The sequence below is a fragment of the Pollachius pollachius genome, assembly GCF_949987615.1.
Source record: "Pollachius pollachius genome assembly, chromosome: 19".
In the NCBI taxonomy this organism is placed as follows: domain Eukaryota; kingdom Metazoa; phylum Chordata; class Actinopteri; order Gadiformes; family Gadidae; genus Pollachius; species Pollachius pollachius.
Window position 1 is genome coordinate 20,450,848 of NC_136952.1, and position 10,879 is coordinate 20,461,726.

Consider the following 10,879-nt stretch of genomic DNA (forward strand, 5'->3'; position numbering starts at 1 on the left):
GATTCATTGTTGCAGTGACCCCCATGATGACACCTTGGGTTTAGGGCTGTTTTATCATACCAAAGTTCAGGTATGCAATGAGGTGCAAAGGTTACCAAGAGATTATACAAGTTTTCCAGGCGCAGCTGATGGGCCTTTTCAGATAAGATGTTCTTCAGGTGGTTCTCACTTGTGTTGTTGATTACATTTCTCTGTAACAACACCCATATGTCATCATGTTTGGCCACCATGAACTACAATCAATCCTAAGAATAAAAAGAAAACCACAAAAGGATTGGTGAATGAATGATAAATAAATGAACCAAACAAAAACTAGCATGAATCAATCATGATCAATTAAATAACAAAGAAGTCAGAAGGTTGTTTTATGGCTAATGCATCCACAACACATAATATTACGGACTAGAGACACAAATCATAACTATGTCTGTACGTATAAACCGTCTCTAATTAAGGTTGCCTGGTTGATGACATGCCTGTAGTTGGGGGCCCCACAAGTGGGAGTGTCCTGTCCACACACCTGGGCCACCCTCCAGACGTTACCACCGCCCCGCCCTCCACCAGCGGGTCATCAAAACTTCCAGCGGACGACTCCTGTCAGTCTTCCTCTCACTGCGCCTCGCTCAGCGTCGTCTGTTCTCACCTTGCCCCCGTGCTGGCCAAAATGGCACGATTTAAGAGTTGTGCGTTCTTCGTTGTGTCTTTGCTTTTGGTAACCAGGTGCCAAACAGGTGAGCAGGCCTTTATTCTCACCCTCTCTAACAGCCGAGTTGGTCTTATTATCCAGTAGCCAATATTTAAACGTGGCATGATGTCAATGTGTATACATCGTAGGCCTCTCGTTTACATTTGACTGTAACATTGGTTGAGATTTGAATAACCGGGAGGGTGGGCTGCATGTTGAAACAGCGCTTTTCTTTAGCGGGCCTATACTAATTATGCTACTGAACTATAGTCAAAATTTTATATCATAAAAAAATATAATAATATAGTAAAGGTAGTCAGATTATTCTTATGTTGAATCATTGACTGCCTTTATCCATTATAGGCCTATTCATTTTTATTTCAGCTATCTTATGGGCTATTGGGGATTTAGGATTATGACCATTATAGTTATTGAAAAATCATATATGGTCATCCTATTTATTTGTTGTGTCCCCACCACCACTCCAGGCGTCCCCACCACCACTCCAGACGTCCCCACCACCACTCCAGACGTCCCCACCACCACGACGGCTCCAGACGTCACCACCGCCACGACGGCTCCAGACGTCACCACCGCCACTCCAGACGTCCCCACCACCACTCCAGACGTCCCCACCACCACTATAGACGTCACCACCACCACGACGGCTCCAGACGTCCCCACCACCACTCCAGACGTCCCCACCACCACGACGGCTCCAGACGTCCCCACCACCACGACGGCTCCAGACGTCCCCACCACCACTCCAGACGTCCCCACCACCACGACGGCTCCAGACGTCCCCACCACCACTCCAGACGTCCCCACCACCACGACGGCTCCAGACGTCCCCACCACCACTCCAGACGTCCCCACCACCACGACGGCTCCAGACGTCCCCACCACCACGACGGCTCCAGACGTCCCCACCACCACGACGGCTCCAGACGTCCCCACCACCACGACGGCTCCAGACGTCCCCACCACCACTCCAGACGTCCCCACCACCACGACGGCTCCAGACGTCCCCACCACCACTCCAGACGTCCCCACCACCACGACGGCTCCAGACGTCCCCACCACCACGACGGCTCCAGACGTCCCCACCACCACGACGGCTCCAGACGTCCCCACCACCACTCCAGACGTCCCCACCACCACGACGGCTCCAGACGTCCCCACCACCACGACGGCTCCAGACGTCCCCACCACCACTCCAGACGTCCCCACCACCACGACGGCTCCAGACGTCCCCACCACCACGACGGCTCCAGACGTTACCACCGCCCCGCCTTCCACCTCTGGTAATTGATTTTATATTTGTGCTCTATGACTATGAGATAAGTAGTAAACAAACTAAGTTATACACATTCTATTCATGCATTTTTTAAACACTCGAAGGTATTTATAAACCTACTTAACATATTATGGGAAAAAACAAACCTTAAAATAACTTATTTATAGTGCTACTTTTTGTTGGTCCACTACACTTAACTAAAACCGGAACCAATACATGTAAAAGTTTGACCTTAATTGCTGAGAATTGTATCAAAATGGAGAGCAACAATTGACAATGGCGAGGCTCAGTGAACAGGTTAAGCAGCTTTAGGATTTAGGACTTCGGGACCACAGCACCTGTGGATGACACCGCTACCCCTGCGCTTGTGGTTGTCACCACCACCCCTGCGCTTGTGGTTGTCACCACCACCCCTGCGCTTGTGGTTGTCACCACCACTCCCACCACCTGCACCATTGGTTTTCACCAGCATTAGTACTGGAAAGCCAATAAAATGCAACCATGTTTACCTTAAACAACATGGCTGTGAATGCTGTTAACAGGTCAAAGCCTTTAGTGATTTGCTTGTATCTGGGTTAGTTGGATAATGTTGGTTGAAGGCTTAAGAGAGGGTTAGTAAGTTAGTTATTGTGTAGGTCTAGCCCCCGCTGGCTTTACTCCCATTTCGTTGGGATGGTGTCGCAGTAGACAGCTCAACTGGTTTGTCCTGCTCCCGCTAGTATTAACTGGTGGAGGGCGCTCGCAGTATTGGAATGATCCCAGACTGCTGTCCCTCTCCATTCTCTACCTTCAGGTTCTCCGCTGCCCAGCGATGCCCCAGTGCTGAAATCACTGACCTTATAGATAGTCATCATTGCTACTGGCTATGTATTAATAAACTACAAAGAGAGCTAATATCAAGTATCACTTTTTATAATAATAATGTGACTGACTCCAATATTAACCTCAAACAGGAGCATTTCTTTGACAGGATCGTTTTTATAAGACAATATGTCATAATAATACCTAATCTCAAGTCCAATATCGTGTATGGTATGGAATGGTGAGCTAAGTCACACCCCTAACCCATAATTTGTCAAAGTCATTCACCAAGTTAAGGCCATTGATCTTCTTTACTTGCAGATCCATGTGACAAGAATCCCTGCGGTGATGGGAGTACTTGCCAGAAACGATTTAATGAAACCTTTACCTGCCTGTGCTTGGTGGGAATGAATTACGATGAGACTGAAAGGCAGTGTGTAGATGGTAAGTATCCGTACAAACAACATTCAACCTCTTTTCTTCTCATACATGTCGGTGTATATACCTGTATGTGTTTAATAAGCTGTTTCAACTGCCAAATCGCCATGTCTTTTACAGCCAAGGTGTTCCCTGGCCAACTTGGACTGAAGCTGGAATGGAATAATAAGCTGAAAAGTAAAACATCAGAATGCTTCCAAACTCAATCTGAAATCCTTATTGCTCAGGTGAGATAATTTGGTTTGTGCTCTACAGTCCTTACACGCAGATCAGATACATAAATGACGAAGCAAGCAACCTAAAAACTGTCTGGGGTGCACACAAAGGCCTGGGTAGGTACGATAGCGTCTTAAACTATGGTTTTATTTGCTTCCCAATTACAGCTCAAGAAAACCTTCGATAGTCCGGATCTAATGTACCTTAAGAGTACAGTGTTGGAGTTCAAGTAAGTTCTGTAGTACTGGCTGTCATTACTATTTCTTTTTGTGCTCTTATGTAGTGCTGGCAGTTTGTTTGTTGTCGGCGTGAAATGAGTGTCGGCGTGAAAAGAGAACTCAGAGGTTCCTCCCACATTAGAGACGGGGGGCAGTATGCAGCCACAGGATGGAAAGCTCTTTTCAAGGTGGTGGGCAGGAGTAGACTCAGTGCTTTGACAGCAACGTGTTATTTTTCCAGACAACCGATTGGTGTCTGTGTGGTAGGACGATGACTGTATGAGATTTGAACTCTACCTGTTAGGGAGCTGGCACGTTACCAAAAGAATACGGAAACTAACAAATCTTCCTATGGAACTTTGAGTCCGGAATAAAGTATTCATTTCATTTCATTTCCCCCATCATATTTCCTCCTTCCATCTGGAAGAACCATCCCACCCAGTGGTCAGAGATTTCATACTCAGTATGTCACTGGAGCAAGTAGCTCCTGCCTCAAACCACCTAGCTACTTTACTGGGCTCCTCTGACACCAGCACACAAGTTGATTGTAGAGTTTGGATGGTTTGTAGGCAGAGCAGTTGTTCCCTGACATGTCAGTGCTCTCCCTGAGTGTGTGTGCTGTTGGCTGGTCTTTCCTGTGTGCGGTGATTCCTCTATGCACCACAGGTGTGCAGCTTCACCCAGAGTCTTACGAACCGGACTCTGGAGAGGTGACGCTGCTTAAACCAGCCCTCAACCGCACACACTCCAATGTCAGTTCTATGGGTTAGGATTAGGGTTTAATGTACATATCTGTTTGGATACTGGGACCCATAGTTTGACTTCCTTATCCTTCCTCCAACTTGCCTAAAGCCACAAGGCTATTTGCAGATTTCTTTCCTAAAAGGAAATAGCAGCAAAAGGCAGTTCGGCCTTTATGGGGTTTTTTTGTGTAACAAACAAACATCGCTGCGGGATAGGAACAAATGCAGGGCGTGTGTTTCCTTACACTTGTTTGCTGACACAGCCTTAGCAAGCCAGTTTATTGACGTTTTGTCTATCAGCTATGTGGCTGTTGTATCCATGTTTTCTAGAACACTGTTAAGTAATCGATGAGATGCTGAATGAATGCTTTTCTTCCAGTCCTAGTGAAGCTGTCAAGATGAACCTGAGGGGAAAAATAACAAAAACAATAGCAACTGTGGAAAACCTCTTTCAACACCAGTCTAATGCTACAGAGAGTATTGTTACAGAAAAAGTGGCAAAGGCTATTAACGACAGCGTACTGAGTGCCGAATCATTCAATGGTACGTGTGATCTTTGATATATAAATTATGTTTTAGATATTATTTTTGATGCAAGATGGTTGCTGTAAAGTGACTTTACCTTCACTGCTCTATTACACCATAAAATGTGTTTATAACAATTTATTATGGCCTTGAATAGTGTTATCAACATTATAAGAACACAATAGCCCACTTAGTTACGTAGATTTAACTAGGTAGAATCCAAAAAACAGAGCAGAGAAACCCTGTTGTAAAAACAACAATCTCAAAGAAACTGGCACTTGTATAATGTTGTAGTCCAACTTATAGGTTCAATGTGAATTTAGTGGCATCTACCAGAAGTGACTTGGCAGAAATGGAATTTAACATTCATAAATATGATCTAATCTGTGTATAATCCCATGAAAATTATCTTAATTTGAGCCTTTATATCTACGTTGGGAGGGGTGCTCTTCCAGGGAGGCCGCCATGTTCCACCACCATGATTCTACAGGAGCCCAGAATGGACAAACGGCTCTAGAGAAAACGTGTTTTGAAGAGTAGTAGGTTGGATTGGGGCATGTTATCCCCATGGCAATGACCTATTTGTGATATTTCTTTAGCATCGTCTTTGGGTAGGAGCGTTATAGTTTGAGATGTTGTATATGAAATGCGAGACACACCGTGGCGTTAAACCATATATCTTTACAGAGGGTTCAGTAGCTTAACTCTCTCCGATGTGGATATCAAATCAATCGATGTCCGAGAAGTTTAACCCTCTCTCGGACGCCAACATCAACCGCTTCACAGACAGAGCTACACACATCAACACACACCGTGGTGTGTGTTGAAGTATGTCGTAGAAGCTTATCTCTCTCTCGGATGTGGACTCAGTATAGGACACCTCACACAATACAGGCCAGCACAGGAAACCTCACACAATACAGGCCAGCACAGGAAACCTCACACAAATCAGGCCAGCACAGGAAACCTCACACAATACAGGCCAGCACAGGAAACCTCTCACAATACAGGCCAGCACAGGAAACCTCTCACAATACAGGCCACTACAGGAAACCTCTCACAATACAGGCCAGCACAGGAAACCTCTCACAATACAGGCCAGCACAGGAAACCTCACACAATACAGGCCAGTACAGGAAACCTCACACAATACAGGCCAGTACAGGAAACCATAGTTGTCAATCTATAACCTTATCTCTACTGGCCTCCTCAATTTCACACACTGGACCTTTTAAATGGCCACAAGTACAGTATGCTTGCCAGTCTTATCCGTCGGTCTCTAATCCTGAAAATTCAGTTCCACACCTTGTCACGCAGAACACAGTCCATAAACATTTTGAAATTTGTATTTTCTACCTCTTTGACAGCTACAAATTTGTGTGATAAAGAAGGCTGTGATGGAGGGACTACAAATTGTACATCAGGAGATGGATCATTCAGCTGTCCTTGTCTTTCTGGTTATATCACTTCTCAGTACAGCACCACGGCATGTTTTGGTAAGATCAGATTATAAGAGATTCACATGGTGTGTGTGTGTGTGTGTGTTTATGTATGTGTGTGTGTGTGTGTGTTTGGGTGAGAGAGAGAGAGAGAGAGAGAGAGAGAGAGAGGGAGAGAGAGAGAGAGAGAGAGAGAGAGAACATGAGTACATGTACACATTCTGAGCATCTGATGCTTAAATGTTAGCCTGTGTTGATCTTGCAGCTTGTCCCAGTGGACAGTGGGCCGGTAATGAAACTCATTGTTATCTGTAAGTATCTACTATGAGATTTACATAAATATGTTATACTAGTATGCTAATGTTATAATATATGTTTATTAGTAGCCGATATCTATAACAAAAATAAGACAAATAATATCTCATACATTTATTTCGTTATAATATGGCATATGTGCTGATAAGTAGGCTTACAAAATTAAAGTCAATATGTTAAAGGCTTGTAGGCTGATGTTTATATTGTATTTATTCACAGACTTTTAGGTTTGCATTGGTATTTCGTTTTACAATTTAATCTAGCATCTCTTTTGAGACGGTAAGGGTTGGCCACCTCAGGCGCCTGGTGACCTTTGAAATTCTTCTTTTCAGTTGTGACTTCGGGCAATCTGGATTTAACTGTGACGAATGTGAGTAAGCAGATGTCAACTGAAAGTGGTATCTATCTTTTGTTTTCAGGGATTATCACATGTTGCATTTTTATGTTGATTGTAGGAATGGGAACAATCGTACTGCCCGTCATTGAAGGCACACGTTCGTCTGACTCTCCTCGGAGATCTTTTGATTATCTTTGGTTTGTTTGTTTGGTTTCAGCCTGGCAACTGGCACTGGTGATCGTTGGGTCTGTCTTGGGAGGTCTGCTCTTCCTCATGGCCATTGTTGTTGGCGTGTTTTCATGCAGGTATGTTCTACCACCTCTTCCTCCCCACTGCCCCCTTGCTCCCTGCTCTCCTTTCAACACTCTCTCAAAATGATAACCCCCCAAAAAAGAAGACTGTATGAATATGAGTTCCTTGGGCCAAACCCAGTCATCACAAACTCCAGGACCTTGACAGATGTGCTGATCCTGAAGCTTGCCCTTGCTTGTGTCCCTGTGGTTTTCAGGCCTTCAAGGAAGAGCAGCAAGAAGAGGTCGGGCACGGAGGAGGACGCGGCTACGTACTTCAGCCACTCCCTTACCAAGGCGCCGCTCATAAACCCCAATGGACCTACGCCGGTCGCCGCCAACGGGTTCCCCAAGATACCAAGGGCCACACCCACCAGGGGCCACATGGAGATGACCTCCCATAACGGCCAGCTCAACGCTGGTCCGAGGGCCGGCCATGCAGTGGTAAGCGGGTGCATGTGGGCGTGTCGTTGCTGATTGAGCGACATAATTGAACCAGCTCTTGGTGAGAGTCTGGGGGGTCTGATACACCCGCAGGGTACAAAATGTACTTTAACTTTTGAAAATGTAATGTTTTACCTGCCAGAGTGGAAGAGGCCAGGCAATTGTTAAAATATGTAACCCATGTTTTTTTTACCAACCCCTACGTTCAGAACCGGGACCCCTATGAGCAGAACCGAGCCACGACCAACCCCTACGTTCAGAACCGGGACCCCTATGAGCAGAACCGAGCCACGACCAACCCCTACGTTCAGAACCGGGACCCCTATGAGCAGAACCGAGCCACGACCAACCCCTACGCTCAGAACCAGGCTTACAACAATAAGAAGCGAGGATACACAAATTCAAACTACATGCACGACGATGAGAGAAGCTATTAATGAGGCATCTATGAGCCGGCCCCTGCTCTCCAGCTGATACGAGGAGCAGCACATCTTCTGACTGCACACGTTCAGCTGCTTGCTTATTTATTAATTCATGGTTTTAAAATTAAAATGAAGTGAGAATGAATTTGCTTGAAATTCGGTGCCAAAATGTATTTGTAATTCAGTGTAACTAAATATAAATTGTTTTACCTTACCTTCAATGTAGATGGGCCAAACCTTTTTCAGAGATCTAATGAAAACAAATAAATATATTTTGATTTTATGAACCTTAATTATTGGCCAATTCAAAAAAGAACACCTGTACAATACTAGGATAAGTGCGTGTGTGTGTGTGTGTGTGTCAATAAGCAAATAAGTCAGGCCGGGCTCCGTGGCAAACCCGGCCACCAGGCGCTTGCCGACGAGCCCTCCATCTGGGCCTGGCTACAGACGGCGGGGGGGCCCGGGCTTCCTCCGGGGAGGGTCTCTCCTCTTTCCCAATTTTCCATGGGGTCCTGGTGAACCCTTCTTAGTCACCTGAGACCACTCTGCCATGGGAGACCCTACCAGGAGCCCAAGGCTCCAGACAACACAACCCTCAGGTACACGCAAACCTCTCCACCACAATAAGGTGACGGTTCCCTGAGAGGGTCGCAAGATAAAGGAAGACAAAATAAATAAAACATTAACCAGAGGGGGTCTAAAAACGCTACATTAAATGCAGAGCAAAATAATGGTCTACAAAAGTGTAGACTTTTGAAGACTTTAATCGTTTAAAGGTCCCATGGCATGAAAATTTTACTTTATGAGATTTTCTAACATTAATATGAGTACTCCTAGCCTGCCTATGGTCCTTCAGTAGCTAGTAATAGCATTAGGTGTAAAACGAGCACTAGCTATCCTGCTCTGCCTTTGAAAAGACAAAGCTCATACGCGCCGATTTGGAATTTTTCCCCATATCTCGTCATACGGGTACATGTTACCTCCCCTTCCCTGCTTTGCCCAATGAGCTACGACCGTGCGAGCGCCCCATGTGTGTGTGTGTGTGTTAATACACACACTGTAATGCAAGTGTTGTAAACTTCTTTGTTATTTGGATAACCGTTCTGCTGTTGGTGTTATGGCGCATAACACGTCGGGTTCTCTGACGTTTCTGGTATTTCCACAACTAGACTCGTGGGGGTTATCTCAGCCATGGTAGAGAAGGAATCAGGGGAAATTAACTTTGGCTTTACCTCCCTGAAGTACATGAACAGCGAAATGAAGGAGAAAGCAATTGTCTCCCACTGCCGCGCGGCACTACCGCCGCGAGGCATGCTGCCCGCTTCCGAGGCGGTGGTCCCTCGGCAGCGGGGCTCCGGCGGGAGACAACCGCGGTCAACAATCCCTTTCTCCTCTATGTCGTGGTTCAGTCTACTTCAGACTGATGTGGACGTGGAAGAACCAGAGACGTCGGAGAACCCGACGCAGTCGTTTGAGATTCATAATATCGTCTGGAGGCGCACACAGCTTTTGGCCGTGATAATACATATTATATGATATAGATATCTATGTATAATATGATATTATTTAAAAATAGAGCTCCAGGACTCCCGCCGGAGCACCCGGAGGGTTCTAGAATATTTACAGAACACGGCTAAAGGCTGTGTGCGCCTCGCGATACATCCACTGCAAACAGAGCGCATGGTACGGTGGCCGCAAGCTGCTCAGGGCCACACCCCCACCCTCCTCCTTGACCCGCCTCTCTCCTCCTCATTTGCATTAAAGCTACAGACACCGAAAGGGTGCGTTTGGGGTAAGCTCAATGTGCGACTGGCTCGTAGTGGCTGTAATTCTGCACCACGGCTGAATTTCGGGAACGTCTTCAAATACTGTCTTAGGGGCCCACTAATATCTATATTAAAGCATCAATAGTAGCATGCCATGGGACCTTTAAAAATAATTAAGGGTTCATGTGCCTCTAACCCCTTGACTCCATCACATACTTTCTGCTTAACTTGCCTTTCTTACTTGATTACTTTTATTCTTACTACTTTATATTAAGTACTGATTAATTTGGTCTGTCTGTTCATTGTTGCTGATCTGATTGTCTGATTGATGACTTCATGAAACTGTGAATTTTGAACTCGTACTTGTAATAATGTCCTCCCAGATGGTGTCCCTTGCAAAGAAGCCTTGCAGGGATGAGCAGGGATCCCTGCGCATCACCTCAGTAGTACTGAGTGGTAGGAGCAACCGGGTCTACTACCTTACCAAGCTTCAGAGTGAGGCAGAGCTCTGCAGTGTAGTGGTCTCGTCCACCACCAAACGGGAGGGGGTGTACTGTTCCTGATACTAATGTAATGTGCAATAACTATGCTATCTCAATGTTCTACATCAAATGTGCTCAAAGAAATTGGTGTAATCTCGCTTTGCAAAAACTGACCAACTGTTTATTTTCACAAAACTCCTGACCGCTTCCGGGGCTTCACAAAAAATGAGTCTATCATGGACCAAGAGAGTCAGCTCTTGGTCCATGATTACGCAGATGTGGAGGCCATTGGGGTGCTGTCCTTCCCCCACAAACCTCCACCCATGGGCAGGGCCACTCCTCTGGGAGAAATCACTCAGCCAAAGGAGCAGGTAAAGCACCACGTCCTTTCTAATGGCTTCTGCAGAAGAGTAACCCTTTCACAAGTGACTAACTTAATCTAAATTCATTCTTTATCG

At 45.8% G+C, this 10,879-nt stretch overlaps 1 protein-coding gene across 1 annotated transcript; it reads left to right on the forward strand.

Moving 5' to 3' along the window:
* Window positions 1-664: 664 nt before the first annotated feature.
* Window positions 665-8,185, forward strand: LOC307090645 (uncharacterized protein; the record flags this gene model as incomplete). The annotated part of the gene is made up of 11 exons (XM_079757385.1): window positions 665-731; window positions 1,114-1,553; window positions 1,887-1,989; window positions 3,105-3,227; window positions 3,342-3,448; window positions 3,605-3,666; window positions 4,778-4,858; window positions 7,010-7,047; window positions 7,232-7,319; window positions 7,523-7,756; window positions 7,906-8,185. 11 exons carry the CDS (start codon window positions 665-667, stop codon window positions 8,183-8,185), a joined length of 1,623 nt encoding a protein of 540 aa, XP_079613511.1.
* Window positions 8,186-10,879: the final 2,694 nt, after the last annotated feature.